This window comes from Bos javanicus, chromosome 4 (assembly GCF_032452875.1).
Source record: "Bos javanicus breed banteng chromosome 4, ARS-OSU_banteng_1.0, whole genome shotgun sequence".
NCBI classification, from domain to species: Eukaryota; Metazoa; Chordata; class Mammalia; order Artiodactyla; family Bovidae; genus Bos; species Bos javanicus.
The window spans coordinates 69054163-69070086 of NC_083871.1; the positions used below are offsets into that span (position 1 = coordinate 69054163).

The window sequence follows — 15924 nt, forward strand, 5'->3', positions numbered from 1 at the left end:
TATACTTTGCTTTCCTTTAATGTATAAATCTGGGCAACTCAAGGGAGTGGCAGACCATGCTCTAAAACATCACAGGTATCCCACGCTAAGCCAACCAAGAAATTGGGGCAAGATGCAACTCAATCTGAATATAAAAATCAGCAATATAGAACTATACTTTAAATTCCTTTTGAGAAGGAAAAACTGAACAAAAGTTATGTGAGGTGCACGTCAAGCAAATACTTTAAAAAAATAATGTAAAAGTCTCTCAATATGGAAAGACAGAGTACAGATCCCTTTAGGATAGTTATGTCTAACATCTAAACTCCCACATACGATAGAAGGACAAACTGGAAGAAACAGAATTTGGACATCTAGAAATCATGCATACATTCATGGTAAGAACAGTAAACAAATTAGAAAAATCACACCACAGTGTCCAAGGCATACACTATTTCTCTTTTATTTTTTTGGTTATCTTGTAAACTTGATCAGATTTCTGGAGTGCAGAGTCCAATCCCTTGAAATGCAAGGGAATTTGCCTTTTAGTCCCTTAGCAGCAAGCATAAAGAAAATTTAGAGTTGATAACAGCAAATTTTATAACATTGATAAATGGCAGAGAGAATTCTGATGATACTTAGAACAATGGGGCAAAGTTACCTACAACTGTCAAAACATATTGCTTTTAGGAGCTACACTTGTATCCAGTTAAGAGGGCCTATCTATGCTCAGAAAATAACCAAAACAACAGATATTTCACTATTTAGTCCAGTTTGGGGAATTAACAATAGTACTGGACATCATTCTTCTGTTACTAATGCTACTGGCAAAGTAAGAGCAAAAAAGGAAATTAAACAAGAATAACAGAAAAGAAAAAAATGGCAAGTGTGTTTCCTTTAAATAGGATTAACATTTTAGAAAACATGTTGGTATTAATCATTAGTAAATTCTGAAAGCAAATGTAAAGAAGACCAGAAGGACAAGTTTATCAAGTAAAAATACAGGTATTAATAAATTCTGGAGAAACCTCAGAAGAAAGAAACATTAGGAATGAGCGCACACAGAGAGCACTTGCAAAGACAGAGACAGTGGGGACTGGTTTGGGGGAAGATAAAGATGGAGACAGACAGGGCATGAAGCAGGTAAGGCACTGAAGTTTGCTGATTATGTGCAGATGAATACAAAACCTAAAAAACAGTTTAAAAATGAGCCTATGAATTTTTAAATTCTAGAAAAACATACACCAAACAGCAACAGGTATTTGTGGGGAAGGTGAGGGTACACTTTGTAAGGGTATTAATTTTCTTTTGTATATACTGTAATTTTCAAACACCATTACAAGAATAAAGGTCCTTCTTTTTTAAAAGGAAAGAACTGCAAAAATGCCTAGATACACAAAGGGAGATGCAATGCTCATTCTAAGAAATATCATATCATAAACAACATAAATGTCCCTGCATGAGATAATATGTTACAGAGCTACTTATTGAGAAAGTGGCTACAATCATAAGTGAAAAATTCAGGACATAAAATACACCATATACTACTGCTACTGCTGCTAAGTCACTTCAGTCGTGTCCGACTCTGTGCGACCTCATAGACGGCAGCCCACCAGGCTCCTCTGTCCCTGGGATTCTCCAGGCAAGAACACTGGAGTGGGTTGCCATTTCCTTCTCCAATGCAGGAAAGTGAAAAGTGAAAGTGAAGTCGCTCTGTCGTGTCCGACTCTCAGCGACCCCATATACTACTACTTTCAACTATTTTCAAAATATACGCATTCAAAAAAGACTAAAAGTATTCGCCCTTTAGTTAAAAGGAAAAAAAAAAAAGGACTGAAAGGAAACACTTTTAAAACATTAATAAGGGTAACCACTCTTTATTAAGAAACTAGGGTCTGATCCCTGGGTTGGGAAGACCCCCTGGAGGGCATGGCAACAGACTCCAGTATTCTTGCCTGGAGAATCCCACGGACAGAGAAGCCTGGTGGGCTACGGTGTCAAACACTGACTAATGCAACTTAGAGCACATGCACATAGATGAGCGATGGGACTGCTGGCCATCTTAAATTTTTACCTTTTGCATCCCCTGTTTTGTTCTAAGTTTTCTAAAATTATGATAATTTTTACAACAGGAGAATATTTTTTTAAAAACAAAATAAGAAAGGACTGGAATGGAGACAGGGCAGGAAGACAGAAGCAGCAGAATGAAGACAAATATGAAAAGGAAAAGAGAAACAAAGAAGAGGGGAAAAACTTGAAACAAGATATTCAAGTATAAAATCACTGCTTAGTTTCACTTTCCATACCAGGAAATTAAAGTTTTTTAATCTGGTTGTCAGTAAGGTTTCAGTGAGAATAGTACCTTACTGGGAAGGTTGGTTTTGCCTATGTGACTCTGGACAACATGACATAATCACTTTGCATTCCCAATTTCCACAACTAGAATAGTATCTCTGAAACATGAGAATTGTTATAACTCCTTTACAGTTAAAAAAAAAGTCTCATGGACCTTTAAAGTATTTTAATTATAAGTTAATTTAATTTGTACCAAGCATAGCCTAAATATAAATAAATTCTTAAAAATACTTATACAATCAAGACCAAATCAAATTGATAATGATAAAACAAATATAATGGGACATATTAAATATTTTATTGCAATTAATGTTGGGTTTGATAATAAATATGACATCATGTATAGTTCTCAATCTTTTCCTGTATTTTTTTAACTTCAATCCTATCATTCATAAAATGCACACAGAACTTTTTAAGAATTCTGTTGTTAACTTTGAAAAACTAAATCTCTCACTTAACCAAACTGCCAAGAACAGTTCTTGAAGTTTTACACGTGGTTTACATGTAGTTCAAACGTTAGCTCCAAAGTTTAATTTGGAGTGACCAAGACACTTCTTTCTGGACCTCAGTTCCCCCATCTGCAAAATGTTGAGTATAATGCTCTCATGAATAGATCTTTGCAAAGTATAAAGAATAAACAAACATGCTACATGTTTTAGTTATAATTTAACCAACACTAGAGAAGAGGAAGAAAACCTGAAAGGAAAAAATGAAAATCTCCACCCCAGTCTACATCCCTAGTCTGGCTTCACTCATTCCCCTACCCAACCTGGACTTCACGGTCAGTTAACCATTCCAGTAATGCACCTAAAACCATGCTAGTAACCTTTGCCCTCTTGACTTCTCTTTCCAAATTCAGTGTGAATAATACTCACTTTTGGAATTCACTCAATTCTAGGTGCTCAATCTCTAGACAAACTCACAAAACGGCTGCTCAACAATCTCCTGGTTAACCTACTCCAATTCTCCATTCTTCCACAGTAGCAAGACCAAATCTTCTCCATACTCAAGATCCCCACCCACAGCCCCACTCCTCATCCCAACTCAGCACATGACCTTGCTCCTCCTCACTGAGGATATTTAATGAATGAGTTTCAGTCTCAATACATTCAGTTAACTGCTGACAAACCTTATAGATGCTTCCTATGGATTATTACCCAGAATTGATCCCCTTCTCAAAGGCCTGCATTATCTCACCTAGAAATTAAGATGGTCTAAACATTCTCTAAAATTCTAATTCCAATTTATCTTATTCAGCACTGTAAGATTAAAGTTCACTTCTAAACTCTCTCTCTGCTTAAAAGTTATTCCTCAGCTAAATATTAAAACAAACTTTTCCCATTCATTTTCTACAACTGGTACCTGTCCCAGGAAAATTAAATTAAGATTTTCTAAAACACACAATACACTTTCCCTTCATTCCTTCCCCTTATAGTTACGATCTAGGCTGTTTCTCCCTGCCTGCCTTGTCAATATATCCATCAAAATCATTCTAGACAGCAATATGCAGTACATATCTAGTATTTAAAAACATTCAATGCCATAAACATCGTAATTCCTTTTCCAAGAACTTATCCTATGAAATAAATGGACACAAAATTTAAAAAAATACAGTCTGTATTAAGGACTGTTTAATGGTAAATATTTAGAAACATTTCCATGAATTTCACAATGCATCAACAGCATATGTGTATACTTTTTATAGACAAAGTATAATTATTATTTACAGATATATACCAATATGTTAACAATGCTTATTGCTAGGTAATAGTATTAAAACATGATTTTTTTTTCCTGAGTTTTTCCTGTACAGTTTGAAGTTTTTACTACATGCTTAAACTTCCCACTGAGTAAGTATCATCCAGGCAAAAAGATGGAAAGGGTATTCTACTCAAATTTATTTATTATTTATTTATGTAAGTACTACTGCTTAAAAAAGAGTTAACAGTCCTTGGAGTGCACAAGAGACAATACATTAGCAATATGATAGCAAAAAATAAGCAGGCAATGTAAAAAAGGAAGCTATAAATCAGGTCTTATAAAGGAGCCCTATTTGGCACCCTAAGTTATTTGGTCTTGACATTATCCCACAGAGGATGAAAAGCCACTTAAACAAGAGGAAGATATGTTCAGATTTTCATTTTCTATTATATATAGAGCATTTTGCAGAACAGATAAAATTGAGGAGTGGCATTAAGAATGAAAGCACGGAAAACAGGAAACCTACTGCAATCGTCTTAGAAGGAGATAAGGAGGGCATGAATTACAGCAGTGATATTAAAAATGTGGAAACAGGCAGTAAAACTGACACGATTGTGTTCGGCTGAATCTGATGAGATGGTCATAAACTTTTGGCGTAAACAATAGGTTATTAACAAAAAATGGGAGGGGGGACCAGAAGACAAAAATAAGTAGTCTGAAAAAAAAAAAGTAAAGATTTATCTTCTTGAAATACAATTTATCACCCATCAGCCAACATATGCAGACTTCTCACTGCACATAATGAAAAGTCTGCAAACTACTTAGCTTAACACTGAAGGTCTTCCATCAAAGACGGACACTTCATCTCCCTCCACTTCACTAACTTCATCTCCCTCCACTTCACTAACTCATTCTCATTAACATTCTCACCCCTGTGCCTTTGCTTATGCCATTTTCTTGCCAGGAATGCCCTTTTCTTCCCTCAATCTCATTTCCCTGTTCTATTCTTCCTCTCTGTCTCACTCTTTAAGAAAATACCAATTCTTAGTGTCTTTAACTTGTTATTCATCTCTTATATAAAATTAAAAATGATATTGATTTCATAACAAGCTTACAATACATGTATCTTCATATTGGATTTTGACTAGCCTAAAGAAAACAGAGTAAACAACTCACCAATCCAGCAATGCCAAGGGATGAGAGATTCAAAAAGGTACTGAAATGTCATTAAAGGCCAGAACTTTGTTTTGTCCCATACAGTTTTTCTGCCCTCCTCACTCTATTAGGACAGACTTTGACTACTTGATACTCTCAATGTACCTAATTCTAGCAGCTACTTTTATTTCTTTCTACTTTACTATTTAACTTATATAGACCACACAATTAAAATTTCAATACCTACTGGTCTTGGTTTTAACAAGTCATACCTAAAATAAAAATTGCTTCCAAGGGAGAATCTAGAATAACCCAAGAGAAAAGTAAGTTTTACTACCTGTACATTTACAGCATTACTTTGCTCAAAGCACATTTTTATTTTCTGGTTCTCCATTACATTCTGAAGACTTGAAATTGCCAAAAAACTTCCACCACTGTAATGATCATCTCAGTGTAATTTTCAACTAAATGTAACACATAATGGCAAAATATTAGAACTAGGACTCTTGCCATCAATGAAATTACTAGTCATGTAAAACAGAATACTCTTATTAAAGCATGGGACAATATGAGGAATATTTTAACAATGTGGGACAACAGAAAAGATAGTAACACAGCTGTAGAGCTGTACAAAATTAATTACAAATGACAAAACCGTAAATGATATAGCAATCCAAAGGAAAAGATCACCTTTTTAAGGTAAGGAATGGAGAAAATGGGAGAAAAAAATTTGAAAAGAATTTTAAGTCAAACCTTTTGATCACAGAGAGGCAAGTCTGGTGAACTGAAGTTCCTAACATTTGTTGTACACTACCCTGCACTATTAAATATTTCAAGTTTGCATAATGTTTTACATTTGACATTTATAAAAATAATCCTTAACGTAGAGCTAACACAAGTATAAACTAATTGTGAACCTCTTAAGAAGAAAATAAAGAGTGCCTACATGGAAGAAATATGCAGAAAGTTCTCTTACCTTGAATATACCAACCCAATCTTTTGGATGTGGATGGATATATGGAGTTAAAGTATAATGACATTCTAAGTGTGCATTAGGAAGATAACTCTTGGCCACATTTTGAAAGATGACATGGGCAAAGTTGGAAGTCTGCAATGGAACTTCTTGAAAGGATGTCATTGTGAATCTGAAACAAGTAAATTATACATATTTAATGATACAAACTAAGAAAAAACCTTGAGAAAATATATAGTTTTAAAAGTAAATTACATGGATATTCTCAGAGAATTATTGAAAAGACATACTTCTTAAATACTGGAACTCCTTTAGATATGATTAAATATAAAAACACAAACTGGGAAGTAATTAATTTACAAAATGTTTCAGAAAGTTCGAGTTAAAAAAACTTAAAAACCAAACTTTCACCTCTCCTGCAAAGCCTAGCCCTCTGCTTCTCTTGCAAACCAAAAGCAGTGTTTCTATGTTGAACCCCTGAACTTGCATCACTTTCCTCCCTAATCCAACCTATTGTATCCCTCCACGTTAGGTTCTAGGCTCCTGTAACCTAGAGCCTAGTCAACCTCTGTGTCATGCATTCCTGACCCACATTCATGATCCCCAGGTTTTCTGAACCCCGGCTACATATTAGAATCATTAAGGGGTCTTAGACAATGACTTTTTGGGACCTGGGCACTGCATGCAAGTTCGTGTACACACATTTTTTTTTAAGCCTCCCAAAGTGGTGGTTCAGAGGTTAAAGCGTCTGCCTGCAACGTGGGAGACCTGGGTTCAATCCCTGGGTTGGAAGATCCCCTGGAGAAGGAAATGGCAACCCACTCCAGTATTCTTGCCTGGTGAATCCCACGGATGGAGGAGCCTGGTGGGCTACAGTCCACGGGGTCGCAAAGAGTCAGACACGACTGAGCGACTTCACTTCACTTCAAAGTAATCTTAATCCTGTATACAGCCAGCACAGAGGACTACTATTTAGACTATGACTCAAACCATCAATTTAAGTCTCCATTAGCAGCTCTCACAGATTCCCAGACCTGGGCTGTCTTCTTGGGCTTCTGGTACATACTTGTTCAAATCTCACAAATGATGTAAAAATCTCAGTTGGTCTACTTGAAATAGTTCGGCCTACTCGTTCATCTCTACCTACAACAATTCTACCCTTTCATTCTATCTTGATTCTAGGATTATTGTATCCTTTCCATACAGTTACTGATTAAAAATACATGTATTTTTAAATATATAGTGTCAATGAAATACATTCTGTTGAGAATCTATTATAGATTCAATGAGTGCTCACTAACTTAGCACTTGCTAGCAGATGAATGGTGAAAGCGGCCTAAAAAAATCTTCAAAACCTAAATGTTTTCCAAATTATTTGCTCTACATTTGAAAAAATGATATAATTTACTCAAAAAATATATCTCTACAGTGTGTCACAGACTCACTTCAGCCGTTGTTTCTACAGGACCACGTAGGAAACACTGCCACTGACACAATGGCACCTGCTTCTGAGTCATCAAAACAAGAATCTCTGTAATAATGGGAAAAACCGGGTTAAGACATTTGCTAACCAAATTATTCTAATTTACTTCACAAACCCATGAAGTTTCTACAGAAGTAACACTAATCACATTTTTTTTTTTTTTTTTTTTTGCCACACTGTGAGGCTCGCAGGATCTTAGTTCCTGGACCAGGGACTGAACCTGGCCAAGGCAGTGAAAGCATTAGAGTCCTTACCAGCAGACTACCAGCGAATTCTCAACACTACTCACATTTTAACAATTACTAAGAAGTCTTATTTCTAGGAAGATCTAGGATAAAATGCTTTTCCACGTTTCTTTTGTTGATCTGAAATACTAAAGCTCATCTTTAAAATTCTGAAATAACACTTCAGAAAATGCCCAATTTTCCTTTTGTCTCTACTCTGCTTCTGTTATGGTCAAGATACTGCTTTGTACTTATAGGATATACAATATACTGGACATCCCACAAAGAGACTGTCATTCATGAACCTGAAAGCCACTGTGGCAGAATACCAGGCTGGATGTCTTATCAGCCTCTCCCACCTGAGGTTTGCCAGGATTCTAAGGTAAAGAGAATGCATTCAGTAGTAAATTTCCTGTATCTCTGCACTAACAAAAACGCTTTATTACCAACAACCCTACTTCACAGAAAGACTTAACAGTCAATAGTCTCCAGCTGGCAACCTAAAGTCTTCAGGAAAATGAAAAGGTAGCACAACACTAGAAACTTCCTAAAATAAGTGTTCATTACTTTGTTTCTTTGAATAGCCTGAGCAAACCTGAGCCCAAAGAGATGTCATAATGTTAATGAAACCACTAATAATAATCTCCTTTCAAATTTAGTGGCTTCCTAAAAAAAACAAAAAGCCCTTGATTCCAGTTTTGAAAAAATGTTCACTACTTGTTATAAAAAACCCATGAGAAAGACTATAGCTAAATTAACTGAACCAAACTCTTTTAGATACAACTACCAAAACTGAGTCAAGTGAATCAGTAATGTTTTTCTATGAAGAAAGTGAGTATAAGTTTCTCTGAGGAAGATACTCAGCAAGAAGAAAACAAAGTTAGCTTAGGGTGAGTTTCCCGTGTTGTACATTAAAAGTCATTTAAGAATGAAACTTTTTTCATAAAACTTAAATATGTTTCCTAAAGTAAACTAAATCAACAAAGCAGTATATGTTATACAACAAGGTAGTGGAGGTTAAACTTTTGTTTAACCTCAATTACAAGAGCGTTTAAAAATCAATAATTAGACTTTTACTTCACTGAAAAGCTTTTAAGATGTAAAATAACATAAAGGTATATACACGTATGTGGGCGTCCCAGGTGGCTCATGGTAAAGAATCTGCCTGCCAAAGCAGGAGACACAGGTTCAACCCCTGGGTCAGGAAGATCCCCTGGAGAAGGAAATGGCAACCCACTCCAGTATTCTTGCCTGGAAAATTCCATGGACAAAGGAGCCTGGTCTTTTATAGTCCATGGGACCGCAAAAGAGTCAGACTCAACTTAGCAACTAAAACAACAATACACATATGTATTTATGTATGTACATGTGTATATATGCTTATAAATGTATCAAAGGGACTAAAAAGCACACACTACCGTCTTTACTCATGAGTTATGTGTGAAAAGAGGACTTAAAAGAACTTCAACTTTTAATTCAATTGACTGAATTTTTACCAGTATATTTAATGTACTATTTTCATTATTTTAAATAAATACATCAACAAGAAATTTCATTTTTAAACTCTCTCCCCAAAATTCAAGTTTTTAATATAAAACTCTATCAGATATTAAATATATTCATGATGCTTATAAATCTTTAGAGTAAGATAATTTGCAATTATCCCATTAATAACCTTCATTAATCTCTCTCCAACACTAACCTTTTTAAACATTTCAATCTGACTATAACTACAGAAATATTTTTACAGAAGTCACTTCATTCTCATTACTTTTTAATTTAATTCCAATATAACTTATACTCATAAAAAAGTTAACAAGGATGAATGTTATCTGAATGTAACTACATGAATCGACCCATTTTAAATGGTAAAATATCTAATTCCCATACAGTTTATGTTTCATTCTTCACACAGATAAGAAACGCAGTGAAAAGATGGTAAACCTTTTAAAATCGTTAAAATTCACTGAGAATGTTAATGCATCACAATGATTCACAGGCACACACACAGACCCACACACCATGCGATGGGGAAGTAATGTGCAGAGTCACTGCATCACCTTGTGGTAGTGTTTGGGAAGTGTAGCTTCACTGATAGCACGAGAAAAAGAACAAACTCAGCCTCAGCTGGAGAGAGGAAATACAATGCCTACCACAAAAGTAGGAATAGCTTTACCATATCGAATTTCGTTTCCCATTCTCTATAAAGTACACCTCTAGAAATATGGCAAACAAAAAATAAATAAATAAACCAAACCGGACTTACCAAGAACAAGAGTAAAAGGGATGGAAAGAGCAAAGGGGATCAACTGTATGCTGGCAGATGGAAACTATATTTTTGGTGGTAAACAAGCTGTAGTATATACAGAATTAGAAATATGTTATACACATGAAACTAATGTAATAAACCAATGTTACGTAAGTAAAAAATTAAAAATACATGAGAACAGTTCAAAAAAAAAAAGAAAAAACACATGCCTGGCTGGGAAATAAAGCCTGAAATACTTTTACACGCCGTCTGCAGTGCCCTCTTCCCTATTTTCTACTTTATTCCCTAACATCTCTAGGGTTCCTTTTAAGTGTTATGCTGTAAACTTAACTCTGTTAAGTCTTTGGTCTAAAATCCACTGTTTGTTATTTTTGAGGACTCATCAATATCTAAGGAATAATAGACAATATGCAGTGGGCCCTCAGGTAAGTAGCTAAAATAAACTGAGGGCGGGGGAATATCAGTGTTATGTTCTTCCTCTTGGAACTTTTTCAAGCCCAAGCCTGATCTGGCTTTTCTGCTAGCATTTTTCCAGTGACTTCTGATACTCATTTTACTTAACTAGCCCAAAATGTGTAAACCTTAATTAAATAAAGTAGGAAGTTGACCATACTAAGAACTTCTGTGCATTAAATGTACAGAAGAGCAAACTTTCTAATTTGGATATTTTATATAATTTGCTAATTCTAACATTTAGAATTCAAAAAGAAATAAGATAATTTTATTCTAGGTGATACTATTATTATGGTGATTGTGTTTTTTTCAAAGTCCTTACCAGTTAAAGATGATAAATTATAGGTGAAATATCCTGATGTCCAGGATTTGCCTTAAAAAACTCCAGGGGTGATAAACCCAGATTAGCAAAATAGTGAGTCCTTAAACTCTTTTTGGGTATTTTGAAAATTTCCATAATAAAAGTTAGTAAATCCAAAGTAGACAAAGACTAGTAATAAAAACTCACATATGACCTCTTGCAATAGAAACACATTACATACAGTGGTTGAAATACTTAGTAAAAAAAAATTTTTTTTAATTTTCAGTTAATTATATATGAACTTTCAAACTTATCTCCAAACAGTTCGGGAAGAAACTGAGTATCTGAAGGGAAAAACTACAGCTAATATTCTAATTGCTTCCAATTACTCACAGTTTAGCTCAAAGACTATATCAGCTGGCTTACAGACCAGAAAAGAATTATCAGCGATCTTTCTGGAAGGCAGAAGCAAATCCACCAATTTGTCAGTTTACACACTTAACAGTCCTCCCAATCTCCACAACTCTTACAGCTGAGTACCACTACTCATTACACTCTGCCAGGTGTCATGCACACCACTTAACTTTGTTTTAAATGGTGGTTTCTAAAAAGCTGTGAAACTTGACTTTTTATTAGAGGGGAGGGAATCTTTACCATCCTGTAAGAGTTTGAGACAAACTAAACTTTAAAAGGCCAGAGGTGGATATAGCCAAAATTTTATTTAGTAATATTGAAATTTCAAAAGAATGCAATCCAATAAACTTCATATGTGAGGCAATGCCCCCAAAGCAGTAAAAAGGGAACATGGTTAAGACCTTTCAAGAATATTTAACATCATTAAAAAAGGTCAAAACTTAGAATTCCAAAATATCTGTTATTTTGTTAAGTAAAGGATATTTACCAGTTACTACTACGCAAATGGCTGCAGCCATAATTGTATAAACAGGGGTGTGCAATTTAACAATGGAATGACTAGAAAACTTAATCAAGTATTCTTTCAAGAAATCAACTCTATCCTTGATAAGAACAAAACGAAGGCCCCTTTCCATACCCGAATAGCACACCAAGGGTAATTAGCCCACTTTGTTTTTAGATTTACATGTTACTCTAATAATCTCTTTAAACGCTTTTGGAATCGGGCTCCAAAACTACAATTAGTAATTCCTGCATGCAGCTATTCTACAACTAGCGAGTGGAAAACTTAGAATTTCCTGTCCCGGACACAAAAGCGATTCGTAACTACTTCGTAAAACCTAAAATATATGTAGAAAATCAAATGTCACGGCGTTCTCAAATAAAATGATTACCAATAAGGTAATATGTTTATCAGGACACACACACACACGCATACTAATCTCTTAGCAAAGATTCCCCAAAATGACGAGCTCCTGTCGGGACTTGTCCACAACCCGCGGACCTCTGGGGTGTTGGGAGTGTTGTGAAATCAGGACAAGTTGCCTAAGCATAGACAAACATGACTCTTCTCGGAAGATTTAAGATCCCTTCGAGCACAAGGCGTGACAGTCATTTATTTATAAGCAGACAAGAAAAGCGTTCACTAACTCTATAACCCAGTTGACTTTGGAGATCGAGCACAAACAGCTAACTCCGCCCAAGGCCCGCGGCGCACGGAGTCCCCGCCTCCTAATCTACTGGCGACTCAAAACAAAACACAGGTTTCACTCCGCACGGGCAAACCTGAGTGTCCCATTTCGACACGACCTAGATGTTTTCCTAAGCTTACCTACCCCAGCAGCCCAGACGTTACCCACTAAGCACTCACCATAGAGTAGAGCCTCCGCCAAAGCACTTTATTTTCCGGGGGTCTCTGGCTACTCGTCCCCAAAGGGCCCACACCCCACACGGCTCCCCTAAATCGCCAAGGCCTATCCTAGGGCCTCCCCGCCGTGTGGGCCGGCCCCCCGTCCCTTTTTCCAACTCCTTTGCTAACCAAAGTCGTCCACACTCCCGTCACAATCACAGTCCGGGAAGAAAGGTTTGTCCTCGGGAAGGAAAGCATCGTCATTCGGCAGCATCGTCACTACGGAGACCATTCCCGAGACTAGTCAGGCCCCTAGACTCCAGAATTGAGGGGCGTATCACGAGCCCCTACAGAGCTCCAGGGGACGTCCACCCCACGAGAGGCGCCGGGGCGGGCTTGGAGAGGCACTTACCGAGTGAGGAACTCTCGGGAAGAGAGGAGTGTTAAAGAGGTTTCCGAGCTTCAGCCGCCATCAGCCTCCAAAGCTCTTCCGCCACCACAGCCTCCCTCTACCGACCGGCTACACCTCCCCACAGGCCAAAAGCCGGTGAAACGCCACTTCCTGCCATGGACCCGCCCCTTCCGCCGCCGACGTCGGGAGGAGTCGGTCGGGCCTAACCGCTGAAATATCAATCTGGTTGCACCCGGCGGTTAACTACCCTAGCTGCAGACTGTAGGCTCCTGCTGCTGCTGCTAAGTCACTTCAGTCGTGTCCGACTCTGTGCGACCCCATAGACGGCAGCCCACCAGGCTCCCCCGTCCCTGGGATTCTCCAGGCAAGAACACTGGAGTGGGTTGCCATTTCCTTCTCCAATGCATGAAAGTGAAAAGTGAAAGTGAAGTCGCTCAGTCGTGTCCGACCCTCAGCGACCCCATGGACCCTAACAAACCCGAAACGGCCTGTTCCATGGACTCGGCTATTCCTCCGCTTTCTCCCGCTTCGCCGCTTTCAGATACCTGTGGCAACAAAACAGGATCCGTTTAGATAATGCATTTTTGACGTTTTAATTATTATTTTAATTGAAAAGTAACTTAACAGTTAAGTGGAAAGGGTAGCCCAGAGATATAGGAACTAGTGCCGTGTCATTGCCTAGATGTTTATAAATCTAAGCGAACCCAGTTATTCTGTGGCTCGGAAAGTAGACAATCGTAGAAGCAAAGGAGGACCACGCGCTTGGGGCTGCTGTAGCCCCTCGCTCCTGGGCACTTTCCCAACTCCTGGTGGTAGACCAGTCCGGTGCTTACTTAACTAAGGGATTTTGTTCTCTGTAAAATCTCGGTTTCTCCTAGGAGATTTTCAGTTCTAGTGCTCTATGATTCTATTTCCTCTTGTTCCAGCAATGACCTAGTTCTATGAGTTAACTGCTTTTGTTACCTGTTATTCTGTGTGCGTGAATGTAGGTTGCCCTGTATTCTCTGTCCAGTTGTAATTTCTAAAGTCACTTTGTTATATAGCTTACCGCCTTAAGAGTATTCAGTTTAAATCCTAACTCCACGGAAGCAAGTACATTCTGTTCTAATTCCTTATATTCCTGCATTGCTGTAAAGCTCTTGATAAAATTTGCAACATCACCATGAAGAAGGGATGGTAAATGAGATCAAGTCAAATGTTGAAGCATCTCCTAAATTGAGAAGATACAAAATCCTCTTCAGTATACTTTACTTCTACATACTTAAGATAATGATGTCTGATTATCTGCCAACTGATTTGTTTCGTATATGTTGAAATCTTTGAACTTGGTATGGTTCTGTATATCACACTTGATCACAGATTTCAGAAGAATCTTTACAGATGAGTACCAATCTCATTTTGCAGATGAAAATGATGTGGTAAGTTCAGTATTCACTGGCATTACTGGTAGCAGCCTTCTAGTAGTAGTTTAGATGCTTGTGTAAACAACACACTGCTCCTGGTAGAGGTAGATGTAGACTATTAAGTACGGTTTTGTTGAAGACATGGAAGAAAACGTCAAGTCAGAGTATAAGAGCCTGGGCAGAGGAGTCAGGTAGGGAGAGGATTGTTCACAAATCATAATAAGTGCTGTCTGTGGGGCACACAGTGCTTCCCAGTCCCTGCATAAGTCCTTAGGTTGCCTCCATTCCTCACAGCAACCCTGTAAATTTTTATCCTCATTTTGCAGGGGAATATGGCTTCAGGAAAGTTAAATAACTTGCCCATAATCCCCCAAAAGGCAAACCCTTTTTACACTGAATTCAAATTTATCACTCCCAAAGTTTCTGCATTTCCCACCACGCCAGGATGCTTCTTGATAAGTGCTTTTTGGTCATTTACTATGTGCTCTTGGTTATGTTAATACTATATACTCTGAGGAAAGCAAAGAATAATCCACAGTTTCTTCCCTAAAGCTGTTTTAAATCTAATCAAGATATTATAAGATGGGACAGCAAAGTGTTAGATATGTAGGAAATGGACTCCTAGAAGTAAAGTGGAAAGAAAGATTGGTAATTATTATTATTGCTATTATTTGGCTAAAAAACTGGACTCTAAGCTCTGAAAGAGTAACAGGATCTGAAAGGGCTTATGTAGAGAGAATAATTAAAAGGGCACAAATGAAGAGCTTCTCTGGTGGTTCCAGTGATTAAGAATCTACCTGCCAATGCAGAGGACATGGGTGTGATCCCTGCTCCAGGAAGATTCACATGCCCGCGTGCCATAACTACTGTAACCCAAGCACCCCAGAGTCCATGCTCCACAACAAGAGAAACCAGCGCAACGTGAGGTCTGTGCACTGCAACCAGAGAGTAGCCCCAGCTCTGGGAAACTAGAGAAAGCCCATGCACAGCAACAAAAACCCAGCACAGCCATAAAAATAAATAAATAAGGAAATCTTTTTTAAATCTAAAAATGGGAACAAACGGAACAATTAGGTGGTACAACATGGATTGAAAATTAGAAACAAATTCACAAAGGCGTGTTATAGAAGTGTCATTATTGGTTTTGAAAGCATGTAAAATGAATTGTCTTCATCTTTTGAAACAATGACTTACGTTGGTATTAAAGGTACCCATTGCTAAACACTATCCTTTCCTTAGAAAACTGATAGATATGTAAACCTTTTTTTAAAAAGTGCTTTTAAAGACGAGATTTGAACAATGGTAGATTTTGGTTAAACAGAAAATTCAAACACTCTAAAGTAGCGTGGTGTACTTCCTCTACCCTATGCTAGGAGATAGTTGATATTCTCTCACTCCTTATAGTTCGCCTATCATTACTCTCCCAAATGTTTCTATAAAACTTTGCTCCTTTG

At 37.4% G+C, this 15924-nt stretch overlaps 1 protein-coding gene across 8 annotated transcripts in view; it reads right to left on the reverse strand.

Annotated features, from left to right (window-relative positions):
- Positions 1-13227, reverse strand: part of TAX1BP1 (Tax1 binding protein 1) — an 84090-nt gene extending 70863 nt beyond the window's left edge. For 3 of the 8 annotated variants that reach the window (XM_061414273.1, XM_061414271.1, XM_061414275.1), the window contains exons 1-3: positions 13068-13207; positions 7609-7694; positions 6167-6335 (exon numbers count right to left, since the gene is read on the reverse strand). In XM_061414273.1, the coding sequence (XP_061270257.1) occupies positions 6167-6328 (162 nt within the window). In that variant the 5' untranslated portion in view covers positions 6329-6335; positions 7609-7694; positions 13068-13207. Of the gene's footprint in view, positions 1-6166; positions 6336-7608; positions 7695-13067 lie in introns of all 8 variants that reach the window. The other 5 variants (XM_061414274.1, XM_061414272.1, XM_061414277.1 and 2 more) reach the window with 3 other exon arrangements.
- Positions 13228-15924: the final 2697 nt, after the last annotated feature.